This window comes from Grus americana, chromosome 1, assembly GCF_028858705.1.
Source record: "Grus americana isolate bGruAme1 chromosome 1, bGruAme1.mat, whole genome shotgun sequence".
Classification (NCBI taxonomy): Eukaryota; Metazoa; Chordata; class Aves; order Gruiformes; family Gruidae; genus Grus; species Grus americana.
Genome location: NC_072852.1, coordinates 162,635,581 through 162,653,443, shown reverse-complemented (window position 1 = coordinate 162,653,443; position 17,863 = coordinate 162,635,581). Strand labels below are relative to the sequence as shown.

General features: G+C 39.2%; 1 protein-coding gene across 3 annotated transcripts; it reads right to left on the bottom strand.

Moving 5' to 3' along the window:
- Positions 1-2,849: 2,849 nt before the first annotated feature.
- TGDS (TDP-glucose 4,6-dehydratase) lies at positions 2,850-17,443 on the bottom strand. Of its 3 annotated transcripts, XR_008574288.1 has the most exons (13): positions 17,346-17,443; positions 16,266-16,332; positions 15,801-15,869; positions 13,141-13,231; positions 12,305-12,447; positions 10,865-10,963; positions 9,014-9,073; positions 7,351-7,394; positions 6,902-7,067; positions 6,392-6,450; positions 5,591-5,668; positions 4,379-4,476; positions 3,958-3,974 (listed from the first exon to the last, which is right to left on the bottom strand). XR_008574288.1 is itself a non-coding variant. In XM_054805596.1 (12 exons), the coding sequence occupies exons 1-12, from the start codon at positions 17,402-17,404 to the stop codon at positions 3,874-3,876; spliced, it is 1,056 nt and encodes a 351-aa protein (XP_054661571.1). In that variant the 5' UTR covers positions 17,405-17,443; the 3' UTR covers positions 2,850-3,873. The 3 variants fall into 3 exon arrangements, 2 of the variants coding, with proteins under 2 accessions (XP_054661571.1, XP_054661584.1); XM_054805596.1 differs by lacking the exon at positions 5,591-5,668 and having other exon boundaries at positions 2,850-3,974; XM_054805609.1 differs by lacking the exons at positions 5,591-5,668; positions 12,305-12,447 and having other exon boundaries at positions 2,850-3,974; positions 13,145-13,231.
- Positions 17,444-17,863: the final 420 nt, after the last annotated feature.

Below are 17,863 nucleotides of genomic sequence, written 5' to 3'. Positions count from 1 at the left end.
GTGAGCAACCATTGTTCTTCAGGAGCTGACATATTTTCAGAAGTCAAAATGCTGAGGACTAGACCAGCAGTTTAGTGACTGAAAACAAAAACTCCTTAACAAAAAATTTCAGTTAGGGAAAGGTTAAAAAAAAAAACCCACAACACACCATTGTACTAAAGAGGTGTGCTAACAACATACTGATACAAAATCTCATATTCTCATGATTTTCCATTGCCACTGGCAATGATTGTTTTGCTGAGAAGTGATGAATGTAGTCACTTAATAAGCGTGTCTCCTACTGAGACAGCTAACAGAATCTTGTGATCCTTGGTGCAGATAAACTCCAAATGTGTGATGACGTGTAGAAATCAAAACACTATTGACTTTAGAGTTTTCATGCATTACCACAAAAATCAGAGCTACTATGGGCAGATGGGCAATTCTGATTTTTAATATTTTTAAAAACCTTTGTTTTGCCAGGTAAAATGGCAATGGAAATAAAAACTAAAGGTAATGCAAAACAAAATGAAACAAAAAACAAAAGGAAGATTCAGTCTCAGACACAGTATATTTAATAAAACAGCCACTTTCCCCCCAAAAAACATCAGGGGTTTTGTATGGAAGTTCCTCTTACTGAAAAGCAGAAACATATTAGCATTCAATGGCTACTTAAAGAGTGTAAGAACACAGTTTTAGCATAACAGAGCATTCTGATTCCAGCCAAAGCTATTCACGACTTTCTCCTAGTGGGAAACCAAATTTGTGCTATTTTGTACCCCTCCAGAATAGGGATTGGAGTAAAAACCGAAACAAACAAAACCAAAACCAAACCGTCCAAAACTGTAGAACTGACAGCTATCCCCAAACGATTTCCCAAGTGTGAGCGTCTCATCCACGATGGGAGCTGGATAGAAGCCCTGCGCCAAAGGCCAGCCCTATCTCCTTTAGAAAGCTTTAGCAATTTAAATGGTGTACACTTTTACTCCATTTATTTTCTTTTTGGTGTAACCGCACTTTGTTCTGTGGCACAAACCCTCAGAAGAGTAGACTGAAAGATTGCAGTGTTCACAGTATTTTACATCACTACCTTTGCCTTCTGCAGAAATGAGTCTTCGCATCTTCCATGTAAAACCAGCAACATATAAAACTTAAAAGCATTACACTTCTCCACATTAACAATTTGCTAGTTGATTCTTTGTACTTTTCTTCCTACAGAAGCCAGAAGGTTAATGGCAAAATAAGGTGTTTTCTTTAACAGTAAAAAGACTTCTCCCTGTGAAAGCAATGCTCCTACCAGAGCACTCACCTGTTAAGGCAACCTGATCTACAGCATCAAAGTAGCTCAAAGCAAAAGCCTCCTAGATTAGCTTTTTTAATATATATTTCTATATTTTTAAAATGTGCGTGTATATATTTATATATATAAAAAGTAGGAACGCAGAGCCAAAAAATCTCAAACAGAAGGATTAAATATTCAAAAACATTTGAACTAGAACAGTTTCCACTAAAAATTAATAGATGCTTTTGAAAAATCACCTCCCAGTAATATCACTTGTTTGGACAGCCATATAAATTTCAAAGCTCTCATCTTCAGCATCTAAACACTCCAAACAACTTTCAAAAGATCTATTCAAAGAAACCAATCATGCCCCCCGATTTCTTCTGTGCATTTCTGATTTGGTAACACTATCACAAGTTAATTGATTTTTAAATGTTTCAAAGGCATTGTACCTATCTGTAAGGTTAAAAATAACAATCATCTCTATTCCTAAAATTAGACACATCACATAACCAATACTCCAGCACAAGCAGATGTGAAAGGATATGCACTTTCACGTAGCTCACCCAGCGCAGCTGCCACAGTAAGCATAAATACAGCTAAAGCAGATCTTTGCAATACTTCAGCCATTTCTGGTTTTGGCTTTTGTAAAATAGAAAAAAGTAAGGTGGATAAGTAACACATACTGTAAGGAAACTGTATCTCAAGAAAATATAAAAATTAAGAAAAATATTTGAATGTTACCAGCACTGTTTAACAAAAAAATTTAAGCAATTCATCAGCAGAAGCTTAACCTTAAACATCTGGCAAGCCCAATATTCTAACAGACTAGCACATTAAGTCTTGCAACTTTTGTCCTTCCCAAATGGAGGTTTTGACCGCTAAATCAACTATCAGAAACCCCCAAAAATACAAGTGCAATGCAATTCTAGTACAGTATTATTATCCCGCTTTGTCACAGAAAACTCACCTTCAATAACACGTTCCCAGACTTTCGAATGCACACTTGGTGCTAAGGTAAGCCTAGAAGCTTACTGTTTAGCCTCCTTTTAAGATGATTCTTAACCAACCAAAAATAGCATTTTTATCAAGAGCACCATGCAACACACAAGAGGCATGATGACATTGGGAGCACCGTGGGCCCAACTACCTGTAGCTATCCGGGTCAGGACTACTACATTTTTAGCGTTCAGTTACTACCCAAACTCTAACAGGGGCAAAGCTAAAGCAAACGCCCCACGCTCCATTCTTCCTGCACCTAGGGCGATGATAAAAGGACTTCTGTACATGCATGTGTTTTGAGAGTTAACTCCTAATTTCTGAGAGACGTGAGGAGTTGCAGCAGTTTCTGAGTACACCGCAGCATCCCAGCCCGAGCTTCTGCAGCTCTACCCAGGGGCAACAGGAGGGTCTGGGACTGTGCCAAGTACAGAAGCTGGAGTGATAAAACGAAGAAGAGTTTTCCATTCTATGTCCGCCACCTCAAAGCCAAAAAAGTGAAGATAGTTCTTCCTGTATCCTGAAAAAACTGGCAAATATAAAAAACCCACCACCTAATTAAGTAAACATGTTGAAAAAGACAAACCAGTTACATCGTAACTTTTATTACTAAATCAACTTTGAAAAAGATTCATTGACATATTTCCAGAACTGAAGCTTCCTCCCCAACTTTACATTAAAACTCAAATATTGTTTCATCTTTAAAATGTTTGTCACAAAAAAAAAAAGTGAAACGCTGCATTGAATAAGGTGTGCCAACTCACAATTCACAGGAAAAGAAGTCTTTAAAATTTATCTCCATAAATAGCCTTCATATCACAGGAAATAACATCATTGGAATGTTAACTGCGTTACAGCATTTCAAGGTCATTACAATTACAGTTAAGAAAAGGAAGTTAACATGTAAGAGACAGTAATACAGTAAAAAGATGACATCTAAAACAGAGCAAAGTTTAAGAAAATGCTTCTGGAAATCTCAGCAGGAACACTTGCTATTTCTTGGCACCTTTCTCCTCTCCCCCTCTTAAAAGTTATAGAGTAGGTAACAGTTTAATGAGTCACCTACAGAAGATAATACTGCACCAACAGAGAAAAGGACTGAACCATATGGGTGCTGTATATAGCTTTTATCAACTGATTTATACTCTCCAGATAATACAGCATTTTCCCCTTGATTAAAAATAAAATACATCTCTTTAAAGTGACAAAAATAATATATTACACTGTAAAAAACAGACTAATACAGATGAACAACTCAAGAAGTAAAACAAATTTCATTGAAAGTTCCAAAAGCTGTAACCGCAATTAATTATTCTAAATTAATAAGGCATATTTGACGAGTTACACTAATTTATAGCATTATAAATATTTTTCACCCTGTACAGTTCTCTATAATCAGTATCTACTGAGAATATAGTATTGCACCAAAAGCTGAAATTAACAGGTTCAACTTATAAAGTGCTGAAACCCTTCCAAAGTTGTGCCATACTGTAGTTCTGTATTCATCATGGTTCATGTATCTTGAACACATTAAGAGTTCAGCGTTGCCACTCGATTGCAGGCTCCGAAGACACGTATGAGGTAGAATAAGCTCCTTTAGGTTCTCCATCACCCTATGGACCACTGAGCTGTGCAAATGGCTCTGTCACAGGAAAAGGCTCCAAAGCTTTCTCCGAGTTTTTCCAGTTGTGAAAGTTTTCTTTGTACCATTCAACTAGTAATAAGAGAATGTTGATGAGTCAAGTTGACCAGAGATAACAGGGAAATTCAAATATTCTACAAATATCATACGACTAACAACATGCTTATAGTTCATCATGCAAAACTTTAACTTATGCTATTAAAAAAAAATCTAGTTTAGATTTTACAGATTCTTTATGCAACATTTAGCATTAAAAAGTAATTAATTCTAGTACCTGATGTTACTTTGTTGTGATTAACTCTTTTTTTTTTTAAACAGGCAAATTCACTACCAAAAAAGCAGACAATTTTCTGCAAAATTAAACTGTTAAATTCATTCCCTTTAGCTTCTCATTAACTAACCTACACACCCATTTTCCCCCCTTTCCTTCCTCCCATTACTTCTAAATCAATTAGTGTAAAAGGCATCAGTCCTACTTGTTTTCTTTATTCCTTCTTTCCAAGGCACTTTAGGTCTCCATCCCAAGCTGTGCATTTTTTCTGAACTCATTGGGTACCTCAGATCATTGGTAGGTCTGATGAAGTATAAAATGCACATGGAAAACAATTTGATTAGATTTTCTCATTAATTAGATATGCAGTACACTCACATTGTCTTCAAACCAACATTATGCTTCAATTTTGAAAATTCCCATCAACAGGAACAGATCATATTGCCTTCAAAAAATACACAGCAGTTGAGTGCAGCTACAACAATACAGTTCAGTTTGTACAGTCAATTACTTGGAATTGACTAGAATAAATATGAATTAATATCTTATTGGCACAAAAACGAATGCAAAACTCAAATCACTGCCAATGCAACTGTGCAATCAGTGCATTTGCAACTGTTTAGATAGTCACTACGCAAGCTAGTGTTTTCCAATATCAGCATTCACATTTTTCATCCTGAAAGGCCACAAATTTTCATTCACATACTTCAAATCTGAAATACATAGACTCCCAAAGCATTGTCACTACAGGGCTTCATTAGCTACACAAACTTAGTAATATTGAATACATAGAATATCAGGCTGCAAGTTTCAACACAGAAAGAGATTCCCTACATTTAAGCACGGCACAAATTTTCAACCCCACAATCTGGCAGTTAGGTAGCCTAGTCTAGCAGTCCTGCATTACCGGCACTAGCATACTGAACAGTTAAGCTACATGTGCAGACAGAAACCAGCTACTTATCACCATTACTAAACCATGCTAATCTCAAGCAGAAGCAGAAGTAATTTTTCCACGGAAAGTAACCCCCACAACCTTTAAGCCGCTCATTACAGAATTAAATAATCATTATGTAGGTATCCTAAGAATCTTTTATAAGGCCCCAACATTCTTTGAAATATGTATTCTTAAGAGGCTAGTTTTGCCAAGCCCATTTATGTTTAAACATTAGTGGACACGGCCCAATACACATGAAGAAACACCTCAGTCTGAATTACACCAAGACCTAGTGAACACTCACATCACGTGAGCCAAAGGCAATTTGTTCAAAGTCCTGCGATACACTCAGATAGGATTCTGAAGAACACTTCCTTTTAAAAACAAAAATTAGTACATTTAAAGACACTTCGGTTGCCATGATAACAATCCAAATATGAACAGAAAGTGAGAATTCTAAAGGCCATAATAATACTTAACTGCTATCAGCAGATACGTCATTTCTAATCACTCTGGAGAAACAGAGTGATATCTAAAGTAAGCAGAGACTCATTGTTGCTGCAGAAAAGAAACGGAGATAAAAGAAGAGAGCCAAACCAAGCCTGAAATTAAGGACGGAAACACACAGCAAAAGCATACTTATAAGAAGCTATCCGTTTTTGCCACTGGCCTAACTTTGGCACCTCAGAGTTTTACATCTACTTTTGAGATTGCAGTTTCATCTTAAGATAGGAATCTAAAATTAACGACACTCTGCGAGTGCGTATTTCTGCCTGTGGAGAGTGGGTCATACCTATAAAGCACATCCAAGTCTGAACTAGTTGCATTAACATCTAAAGCTAAATGAGAGACGATGGGATTCATCTCACTCAAGTGATGTTGAATACAATGTACTGAATAAACCATCTAAACTACCCTTAAGAGAAGATTTATCCACTGTGTAAAACTTGTCCTTTTCCCAGAGCAGACTTCAGTAGTGAGAAGTCTGAAGAAAGTCTGGAGACAGACAAATTAGCACTATACATTCCCCTTCAAGACATATACACTGACCTAATGATCCAAGTAGTAAATGGAAATCCTGGTTTTCTATACAGTGTTCTGTACAGATCATAGATGTCAAATCCACTAGCAAAAAAAAAAAAAAGAAACCAAACCAGCTCTTACTCCCTTCAAAGTTTTCTCTCCTGCAGAGCAGAAACACTTTCAGAAAAAACTATTTCCCAAGAGACCCAGAAGCCTTCAGGATAAAGCTAGTCTGCGTGTCCTTTGCTATTTTCTTACCTGTCTTTGACATAATCCATCCAGTGCTCCATTTCAGATTCCGAACTGGTCTTCTTTATCTGTCAGGAAAAGAAACAAAAGTTACCCCCACAAATCTTGCATTGTCTTAACACACATTTAAAAATAGATTTTTAACAAGATTTAAGTCTGTTTTAAAAAAAAAAAAACAACACCACAAACTATTCATAATCAAATTGTTAGATTTTAACAGTGTGACATTCTCACATCAAAACCGAACCAACCAGCATGAAAAAACCCTACCAAATGGCATTTAATCATTATGCCAATTACATCCCAGTCAGGATAACTGATGCAGCAGTGCAATGCACGATAGCCTGTACTGCAAACTTACACAGTACAGCTGCCACAGAAAGTGTGGCACATTGTTCTGCTACAACTGTCTAAGACCCACCACAAGCCTAAACTCCCTCAGAGCTACAAAAGGTTTATAGTAGAATTGTTCATATGTGCAATGACTGGTAAAGACAAACATCGTAACTGTGTACTCACTAAATGGATTAACTCCTTAGCAAGCTGGGTAATGGACATCTCAAAGTTAGTCCCAATGTTATAAATTTCACCTGGCTTCCCTTCCTTGAGGACAGTAAGGAATGCTTCTACCACGTCAGTTGCATAAAGGAAATTCCTTCTTTGAAGTCCAGAACCATGAATACAGCTTAAAACCAAGAAAAGGCAAGAAATTTTTGTTAATCCTTACATAGAAGCATTCAATTTATTAGACTGTGGTTTAAGCAGTTTTGCTGTTAACCATTACCTGAAGGTACTTTAAGTAGGTGACATGCAAACAATCCTTTAGTTTTTAAGGAAATCCTATTGTTAAAATAAGCAATTCATAACTTATATATGAAATTATCATTTTATGAACTATACCACATATTTGTAACTGTAATTAAAGTTTTATAGCACAAATACCACAAACAAAAAAGCATATTACATACCATTTTCTGTTCTGTTGCAACAAAGATATAAACTTCGGAATAACCTAAGGAATTGAACAACAACAACAAAAAAATTACTCCGCTATTTTAGAAGCTGTTATTCTGCAAAAAACATGGAGCTTCACCAGTAAGTACCATTAAGAATTTTAATAAGATCCTTTAAATACTTTTAAGTTTTCTTATGTCAAATCAAAGAATGTATCAAGCCTAGAAACTGCAAGGATTTAGTTTGGGGTTGTTTTTATCCTCAATTGTGTTGTAAAGCTTATCTTTCCAGTCGACCATTACAAATCAGTAGTTACAAACGTACTAAAGAAAGCAGTTCCATTACTTTTTGCACACAGAAGCGCAAACAGTTTAGAACATGGTTTAAACATCCAGCAAGTTGCAGTAAATCTATAGTCAAAAAGTAAGAGTCATTAAAATAATTAAATTCAGAAGAGAACCAAAAGAGAATTTCAAGATAAGTGAACATAGATCAAGTGAAAGCCACTAGCTTGCAGCATAAAGATTTACAACATTATGTTCAGCTACAAACTTAGATCCATTTATAACGTCCCAGAAACTCCAGAACAGTTGGCTCTGCTATTAAAGGCTTTAAACTGAACCCATTAGAAAACAAAATTAAAATATTTGGAATAGCTAAGTTACTATTCTCATCATAGGGGCAGACATACTAGGTGAAACTAAAGATCCATCTAGCCTAATATTGTATTCTTAGCAGTAACTAAAATACTTGAGGAAGAATATATATAAGCTGAAAGCAAGTAAATAGTGATGCACCTCCTGAATATACTCCCAACATCGTGCAACCTGTAGTCAGACATTTCCCAAGTCACAGATCAGTGAAAAACGTATTTTCAAAACCACTGCTTATCCACTTGCAATAATGTAGGGATTTTTTTTTTTTTTTTCAAAAAAAACCCCAACACATGTAAAGTATTCAAATTAAAAACTATCTCACTAGAACTGCAAAGCATACCTACGTTTCACACAAGCTCTGAACTCCAAAGAGCACATATGATTATCGTTATCATTCCATCAGTGTACTTCCATTCACTAGCATAGCAGATCTTGGTGTTGCCTACAAAGGCAACTCCCTCTCACTAATAACCATTTTAAATAGTTACTCCACAAGGTATGTATGGGCAGATGCAGAGAACAAGTCGCTTTGCGCTACTTCTCACCATATATCTGATTGCTACAGCTTCACCTTATTTATTTTCTGTACAGGTTGGAACACCTCTTTCTATACCAGACACATTACTCTCTCGCAATTTACTTTTTGAAATGTTTACCTTAGCTACTAAACATTCCTAATTACAGCACATGACATGTGAGTTAATGTAATATGTAGGGGAACCCTGCCAGACATGGGGCAGTTAAATATCTTTTGAAAAGTAGAAAAATTACAACACAGTCATGATAGTAAGATTCATGTGGATATCTAGAAATCTAATCCATGCTTTACTGACAACCAAAACACACAAGACATGTTAGCATGAGATCAAAATATATAATCACAGGGAAGCATGGACAAATACACCTGCAAAACAGTGCTTTTTTTCAAAAGTCAGTCCATTCGTACGAGAACAACCTAACACCACTGCAACCCTAAATTATGGTATACTGAAGCTCAGGGTAAAGCATAGGTTTAACTTACTTTTTCCGGATACTGGTGTGGTCCATAAACATTACTGCTCCGTGTGATAACAACTGGAAACTTAAGAGTATTAAACATGCATGTAATTACATAAGAAAATATATACCAGTAAAAATCTGTAGGCTTCTTGCTGATCAATAGACTGACACACCCACAATGCTTATTCAAAAATCTGCAAGCCCTTACAAACATTAATTCATAAGCTATACTTCGGTCAACTAGGCAAGGGCCTCCAGCCTTCTCAGTCTGTTAGAAGCACCACAAGTGACAAATGTTTACAATCTCTCAGGCTTGCTATGGAACCATGATAGGACATTACATACATGTATCTGACTGAAGAACGGCTTACTACTTATGGCAAGAACATGTTTCATGGTCATTAACATCTTATTCAAGTCAACTTTATGTCAAAAACAACAAAAGACTGAAGTATTCAAAATACCAAATATTTTTGCTTCAACAAATCTGAATAATGGGGGGGTTCTTTTTCTTTGCTTTCACTATGAGCCTAGTCCTAGTAAGACTGGAACTTTGCATATTCTACTTCTGTATAAATGATTTCCTTCAGGCTTCATATTGGGGTTTTTTTAAATTGCTAATGTTCTCTTTGACCATTTTATCAAAGAACATTTTTAGACATTACAGTTCAGATTTCAAAAAAACCATGACATTTGACCTCTCCCCACTGTCATAGAATCATAGAATGGTTTGGGTTGGAAGGGACCTCAAAGATCATCTAGTTCCAACACCCCTCCCATGGGCAGGGACACCCTCCACTAGACCACGTTGCCCAAAGCCTCATCCAACCTGGTCTCAAACACTTCCAGGGAGAGGGCATCCACAACCTCTCTGGGCAACCTGTTCCAGTGCCTCACCACCCTCACAGTAAAGAATTTCTTTCTAACATCTAATCTACATTGACCCTCCTTCAGCTTAAACCCATTACCCCTTGTCCTGTCACTACACTCCCTGATAAACAGTCCCTCTCCAGCTTTCCTGTAGGCCCCTTCAGGTACCGGAAGGCCACAATTAGATCTCCCCGGAGCCTTCTTTTCTCCAGGCTGAACAATCCCAACTCTCTCAGCCTGTCCTCATAGGAGAGCTGCTCCAGCCCTCTGATCAGCTTCATGGCCCTCCTCTGGACTCGCTCCAACAGCTCAATGTCTTTCTTGTACTGGGGGCCCCAGAGCTGGACGCAGTACTCCAGGTGGGGTCTCACAAGAGCAGAGTAGAGGGGCAGGATCACCTCCCTCGACCTGCTGGTCACACTTCATTAGATGCAGCCCAGGACACGGTTGGCTTTCTGGGCTGCAAGCGCACACTGCCGGCTCATGTTGAGCTTCTCATCAATCAATACCCCCAAGTCCTTCTCCTCAGGGCTGCTCTCAATCCATTCTCCGCCCAGCCTGGAGTTGTGCTTGGGATTGCACCAACCCATGTGCAGGACCTTGCACTTGGCCTTGTTGAACTTCATGCAGTTCACATAGGCCCATCTCTCAAGCCTGTCAAGGTCCCTCTGGATGGCATCCCTTCCCTCCAGCATGTCGACCACACCACACAGCTTGGTGTTGTCGGCAAACTTGCTGAGGGTGCACTTGATCCCACTGTCCATGTCACCAACAAAGATGTTGAACACTGACGGTCCCAGTGCTGACCCCTGAGGAACGCTGTCTTGCAGTGTATGTCTACCAAAAAGTGGTGGACATCCTCTGACACATCCAAACTACAAGACTAGCAATCAGAAAAGAGGTGGCACTGTGTGGACTATTACTGATTTTTTTCTTTTTTAACACATAGCACAAACACTTAAGTACAGGCTTCAGAGTTCTTGAAGCCTGTGCATCAACTTACTTGGTACCTTTCCCAGTAAGACTGAACAAAACACTCTGCAGCTGCTTTAGAGGAGGCATAAGGATTCGTTGGACGTTTTGGTGAAGATTCATCAAATTCCTAAAATGAAGAGAAAGACTCACATTACTCAATTTCTTTTGCCCAGATTAAGACTTAAAGTTACAAAAGCTGCACTTGCAACCATAGTAAAAATCCTTACATATGCAAGCACACCAGTCTGAGAAAGTCACTCTTCCACTTACAGCAGAAGGACAATTACAAAAGGCAGTCTATTTATCAAACACAGGAGGCAGCCAGAATACCAGCAGTAATATTTTTACACTTCTATCAGAGTACCTCACAGTAACAGGTCTGTAGGTTTTTATCTTGTAAAATAACCACTGTTGTCACAAGGAGGTTCAATCCTTTTCAGGCTCATATTGCCTCAGAGCACCATTGCACCACAGCTAGCAAATCAATCTTTCAGTCCTAAATAAAAGGAGTCCATTCTCCCTTTTCTATAAACTTTATTTCTATAAGAAAAGTAGAATTTCAGCCAAAAGCCCTCCAAAGTAACAATTCTGACCTGTTCCAGAACAGGTAGCTTCATGGCTACCCTGCCACTTCTATCTACTTCTCACTTGGATAAAAAGAAAAGATACAGTAATGAACCAAAGACAGGAGGGATTTTACACTGCCTGAGGTGCAATTCATAACAATCACCTTAACACATGATTAAAAGACTTACTGTTCTTGTCTGACCTTTGCCTCTGAAATTAATTGACCCTGATTTACTTTTTCATCTTCCTGTCCCCCCCAAAAAACCCACTCTCTTCAAGAACTTCTACTATGATTCACAAAGACAAAAAAAAGAAAAAAAAGATTAAATGAAAGTGCTCTTTTCAAGATCCAGAGGCAGAGAAAGTTCACTTCAAATTGTCTCAGCCAAACCACTGGTCTACATGCAGGAAAACATCCCTGGATACCATAAAAGTCTACAGGTTGAAATTGTGTTGAAGGAACTGATAAAGACATTGCAACAATAATGAGGTGCACATTACTTTTCTGAAATACATTAATATTTTCATGGATTATGGCACAAGACTCCTTAGCCATTATTTATACCTTTAGAAAGAGGAATATGTGTAACTTGTCCTTTTACTCAGCTAAATTACATTTCCTGAACTGATGTCAGGCATAAACTGGCAAGAATCAAAAAGATTTCCATATAGTCAAGACAGACAGAGAGGGCAACAAGACAGAGAGAGGGAAAAAAAAAATCAGGATAATTTTGATACTTGGCTTTCTAGAAACAACCCGTGCTTGTTTACAAGTTCCAGTATTGTCAGAAATAGCTCAAAAGCCATACATTCACAGAGGCCAAGGAAAGTTAGACTCATTTTGGTTTTACTATTAAAAGTAAGTAAAGGTAGAAAAACCCTCATGCACTTTCAAACTCACCTCATCAATGCTACCTCCATATACTTCATCTGTACTGACATAGACAAATTTCTCCACATTGGCTTCATGTGCAGCAGCAACCAGTACATTAGTGCCATAAACATTCACATAGGTGAATTCAAGGGCATGCCAAAATGAAAGATCTAGATTAAACCAAAAATACAGACAATTCTGATTAAATTTGGGAAAGATGTGGTTTCCTGTTGAACCATATAGAGGTTGCAATATAGACTGGGACTTTATCACTAGTTCTTTGATTGTCAGCGTAGAAAGTGTCTTCATTTAATAATGACTTTGCCATCTGAGTATGGTAGGGATACTTCTCATTAACGGTGTTACTGAAGAATGATAATCTGAAATAGGCACTTTTAAGTGTAATTCATTGTCTCCCTTTAGAATCCAGGCAGGATTCTGAAGGGAGCTATGCCTAATTCTTTAGCTTCCATACTGCATTTTTTCCTGCAAGGGTGGAGCCAATCAAGTAAAAACTTAAGACTATGTACAAACTCTTTTTCCATTGTCTTCATGGCTCCACCAATACACTGACAGTTACATGTCTGTCTAAATGGAACTTAAAAATTAAATGCAAAAAAAAAAAAGGCATTACTATCTATGCACAATCGAAACAGACAACAGTCAGATGAAGCACTTTTTAAATTCAGGCTGTGAACTCCTTTAAGTTAAAGTTAAAAAGGTCACCGGACCATGAATCATGTAGTTTGCAGAGACAAACCATATCCTTGTTTTATACGAAGGGAAAAGACAAAAAATATCAGTATATATTTCAAACACATATACTCATAGAAAATAATACCAAAATATGCAACAATGCTCACCTACATGTGTTTGGGCTGCAAAATGAAGGACTATATCTATTTTCTCAGTTTTGAAGAGCTGTTTTATAAAATCAGGTTCACAAATATCTCCCTAAACAGGAAAAAAAAAGCCATTAACAAATTCTTTTTGATAGAAAATAGTAAGTTTTCATTCAAGCACAGGATACAAAAAGCACTACCAATTGAGTTTTGGGCAATTTGTCAATGCTGTATCTAAAATAAGACGAGATAGAAGTTTCACACATTTTGAGCAATAGCCTCAACAAAACTTATTTCAGGATTTAACAGTAGAAACAGCATTGCTCCCAAAAGATACACAACAGAAGTACAGCGTGTAGCTTGAATGCTGAGGTTGAAATGACAAGTTCCCGCAGGAGGTAAGAGTTACTGGAGTCTGGCTAGCGGAGAGTGACACCTAGTGGCACTATAAAAGGTGAAGTGGATTTCCACTTCTGTCAAAATAGATGGTTGGATGCCTTGCAAGGATTTTAGGTTTTTATTGTTTGTTTTGGTATTTTTTTTTAAATTTATATATTTAGAAAAGAGTAAGACATCAACACACAGGTCATTCTTTAGTTTGACACAGAAGGAACAGCAGCTTTTAAAGGTAAATACAAGCTGAGAAAAAGCTTTTAATATTTATCTGTTGGCTCAACTTAACCATAGTACTGGAGAAGGGGTGTCTTGGGGAGAAAGACTTCTGTATTTTCAATAACAAGGCAATTTAGTTAATTGCCTATGTTTTAAGAAGTTCTCGTGCAAGAACTCTGAACAACAGACTTAAAGAAATATTGTATGTCAGAAATGGGAGGAAGATGAACTGATTTTCCTAGTCCTCATCCCTGAACAGAACTGAAACACTCCAATAAATACTTCAGGTTCATACATTATTTTGAACTAAATGGTTACAATTATTCAATATTTTTTAACACTGAAATTCCAAGTTGATACATCTGTGATAAGCAACAACAGAAATTGTAATAAAACTGTATCTTTCCATACAGCCCGTTATGCAAATTTTCTAAACTTTTACTTCTCCACCTTCCAAAACAGGTTTCTTTTCTACAGCAACACCACAGCATTTATCCTTCCTGTTCTCTCCTAAGGCCAATAACAGTGTTACAGTTCTAATCATAGGGCTCGTCCATCAGAATATTTTTTCTAGTGCAGTTTCTCCTATGAGTGTAAACTGCTTGGCTGCATACCAGCTGCATGAAAAAACTCTTCCTTCTCCACCAAAAAAAAAAACCTACAAAAAAACCCCACCAAACCAAAGAGTTGGAATTAATTATCCTGTTGTAAATTTTGTGAGAATATATTCCTACTCTAGTTCAGAAGCAGTATAGCTACACCATTCCTTGTTACTAATCCCCTGCTTCACGTAGGGAACTGGCTGTTAACAGGATGCCTTCTAGAACTCTGTGCTATCCCCAGCAAATACATGTTAATATATACCCAGGTAATGAGGCTTTTCTACAGCATTCATACATTTCATATCACATACTGGAAACTGTCAAAACCATTAGGAAAAATAACCAAAAATCCAGTTTGGGCATGCTGAAACGGGGTACATTTGCTTAGTAGACATCCCCTTTCCTCTCATACAACTTTTATCCCAATAGCTCGGAGAAAATTGCTTGCTGAAAAAAAGAGGTAGGTTCACAAAAATGTAAACAGCCATGAGGGTCACCAAACAAGTGAAGACAAGTTCAATTCCCAACCTTCCCTGAATCTAAGAGATACATTTAACTTACATCTATTATCTCTGACAAAGTTGCCCCAAAGTTGCTATTTCAGAAAATTAAACTATATGCATTCTCTTACGTCCTGCAACCTTGGGTAGCCCAGCTAGACAGAGCAACCAGCATCAGTAATAACTTCCGTGGAGGGGAAGAACCTCATCATACAAACCCAGCAGCCAGAATGTTTATCTGAACAATAAATCAAAATCCATTCCCTGCCTGAAGATAAAGCTGTGGAAACAGTAAACTAATTTAATTGGCAGAATTTTAAAAAGAAAAGGCATACCTTGAATGTTTCCACAAGACCCTGTTCCAAAACAACTACAAACTACACAGCATCAACAGCAGCCAAAGCAAGAATATAGCCTGGTGTCTAGCGCTAACAGAACAAGAAAGAGCATGTTGCACACCATGAAATACGACAAGTGGCAGTGTTTGAAGTTGCAAAATCTAAGTATCAGAGAAGCACAGAAGAGCTGGATCTGAGTCCACCTTGTCCATACCACCTATCAAAAGTGAAACAATCATCCCTAAAACCACTCATCTCCAAAATCATGCTTTTACCAATTCTGTACCTTTATTATTCAATAAAATATATCAACTTTCAAAAGACTACTTTATGTAAGAGACAGAACATACTGCATATTGTCACAGACTTCTGTGGGTGAAATATGAAGTCTATTAATAAAGGTAAACAGATGAAGTAAATGCTGTTATGTCCATGTGATTGTCACATACACTGGCACATTACATACACCGACTCATCCTTCACTATAGATTAGTAGAAGTAATTTCAACTTTACCATAAATGAAAGCAGTGGCCTCTAGTTTGGGGAGCTTTGGAGACCACATTACCTTGACATGAAGGCATAAAAATCAGTAAAAAGTCAAGTTTCCTAGAAGAGAAGGCTTTATCACCTGGATAAACTTGTAGTTTTCTTTTTCAGAGATGGTTTCAAGATTCTTCAAGCTTGCACAGTAGTCGAGCTAAAGAGAAATAGCCACACAATATCGTTAAGTGGGCTTTGTGAAAGTAAAGCAGCTAATTCAGATCCAACCTAATTACTAAAGAGTTTGAGAACAAAGTAAAAACTTCTTTCAAAAGAAAAGCTATTTTTTTACTCTGAAAGGTATCCTAACCGCAAAAATTCTTAAGTAGAAGTTTAGAACTTTAAAAGCTTTTTTTTTCAAATAATTATTTGTGGTGGGCACAAGACTGTAAGCATGAACAGCAGCTGATCTTTTTTTTGTGTAGGAACAAATGGATAGTCAAACAAAAATTGAATAGATAACACTAATCCATATCAATTTCAACATACTATAGATTGCATTAAAATCAATTTTAAAAGTTTTCTGTATCAAGAAAGAAAACAAGCTACTTACTTTATCTAGATTTATAATCAGATAGTTTGGATAGCTTTTCACAAGAGAGACGACGACATGCGAAGCACTGTAGGATAGAGGAAAAACATTTTACAGTTATTGATACTGCCTATACTTGCATATTGTTAAGAAACTAAAAATCAGATTAAAAGTTCACGCTATAACAAAAGAAAACAGCACCGCTCACAGCCACATTGAAAAAAAAAAACCAAAAAACCAACTGTCATATGTTACATTCAATTGCCATTCTAAAGTACTTTTATACTCTTTAAGTTTATACACTAGGTATTACAGAGAACTAAACAGCCAACTGTCCTAACTCTCAATAGTGACTCTCAACACTCAACTCTCCGACACTGCTGCTAGGTGTAAGAAGAAATGACAGCCTGATTGTCAGGTGGCATTTCTCTTTGGTACAGTCTTGTGTACAAGACGCTCACCCTGAGAGTTCAGGTTTCGCAGGGCTTATTTGCGTCTCCAGCCCCCCAAGCTGGGGATGCACACAGAAGTCTAATCCTCTCACCGCATCAGACTCCGGGCACGCTGACAGGCTCAAGCTTAAGATGGACCTGAACTTTCTCTGCCTGGAGCAGAGCCCACTGCACTGGGGAGCAGAAGTGAGAAACAGTCTTTGGCTCAAAGCACAGCACCCCCATCCCCGCCCCGGCTGAGGCTGAGCACCGGCTCCCACCGTCAGCGCTGGGAGGTCCCTTCACCGATCACCCTCTCGCCGGCCGTGGGCGGAGGACAGCCGGGCAGCAACCCAGCTCGCTCCCCACCTCAAACTCCCCGACACGGGAGAGCCACAGGCAGCCTCCAAGGCGAACCTGGTCCTGCAGAAACACCTGTGCCTAAGCGAAGGCGGCCCGCCGCCCCAGCCAGCGGCGCCTCTGAACCGGCCTCGGACAGGCCCAAGGGAGGCGGCAACGCGGGAAGCCTCCCGCCCCGGCCTGCCGCTCTTCCCCGCCCGCCGCACCAGTCGCCGTGTCCCACCCGCGCCCCCAGAAAGAAGGCCGACGGCCCCTGCCCGGCCCAGCGGAGAGGCGAGGCCGCGCCCGGGGCACGGCGGCCGCCACTCACATGAACCCCGCGCCGCCCGTCACCAGCAGCCGCTTCTCGAACAGCGGCGGCCCCGACATCGTCCGCGCTTTACGGCGGCAGCCCTCATCCCCCGCTGACTTGCGCCGCGGCCACAGGAGTGCGCATGCGCAACACGGGACCCACGCAGTAGTTCTCCCGGGGGTTTCACAGCCAGGGCCGTAGCGGCTACACCCAGAGCCTGCGCGAAAAAAAACGCCTTCCCCTCTCCCCACGCGCCCGAACAATAGAGCTCGCCGCCTCTGAGGCGAGCGGCACACGCATACAGTGCGAAGGAGCCAAAGCTTTGCCTCCGCCTTCAACGGCGACCGTCGCCTTTTACGACGCTGCGTCTCAACTTACGGCCGAACCCAGCAACGGACACGTCGTAGCTGGGGAGGCGATGACCAGCGGGGCACGGTGGCAGGGGAGGGACCGGCTGTTTCTGCTCTGCCCCCCAGTGTGGGCGCGCCCCCTCGCGCTCGGCTCTCATTGGTTCTCCTTCCGCTCCTGCCCTCCCG

Bases quoted from the DNA above. Each gene is read 5' to 3' on its own strand.
- TGDS (XM_054805596.1), bottom strand. From the start codon at position 17,404: ATGTCGGGGCCGCCGCTGTTCGAGAAGCGGCTGCTGGTGACGGGCGGC. The intron at 15,870-16,265 runs GTAAGTAGCTTG...ATTTCTCTTTAG, and splicing joins TGATTATAAATCTAGATAAA to CTCGACTACTGTGCAAGCTT. The intron at 9,074-10,864 runs GTAAGTTGATGC...AATACTCTTAAG, and splicing joins CTTACTGGGAAAGGTACCAA to TTTCCAGTTGTTATCACACG.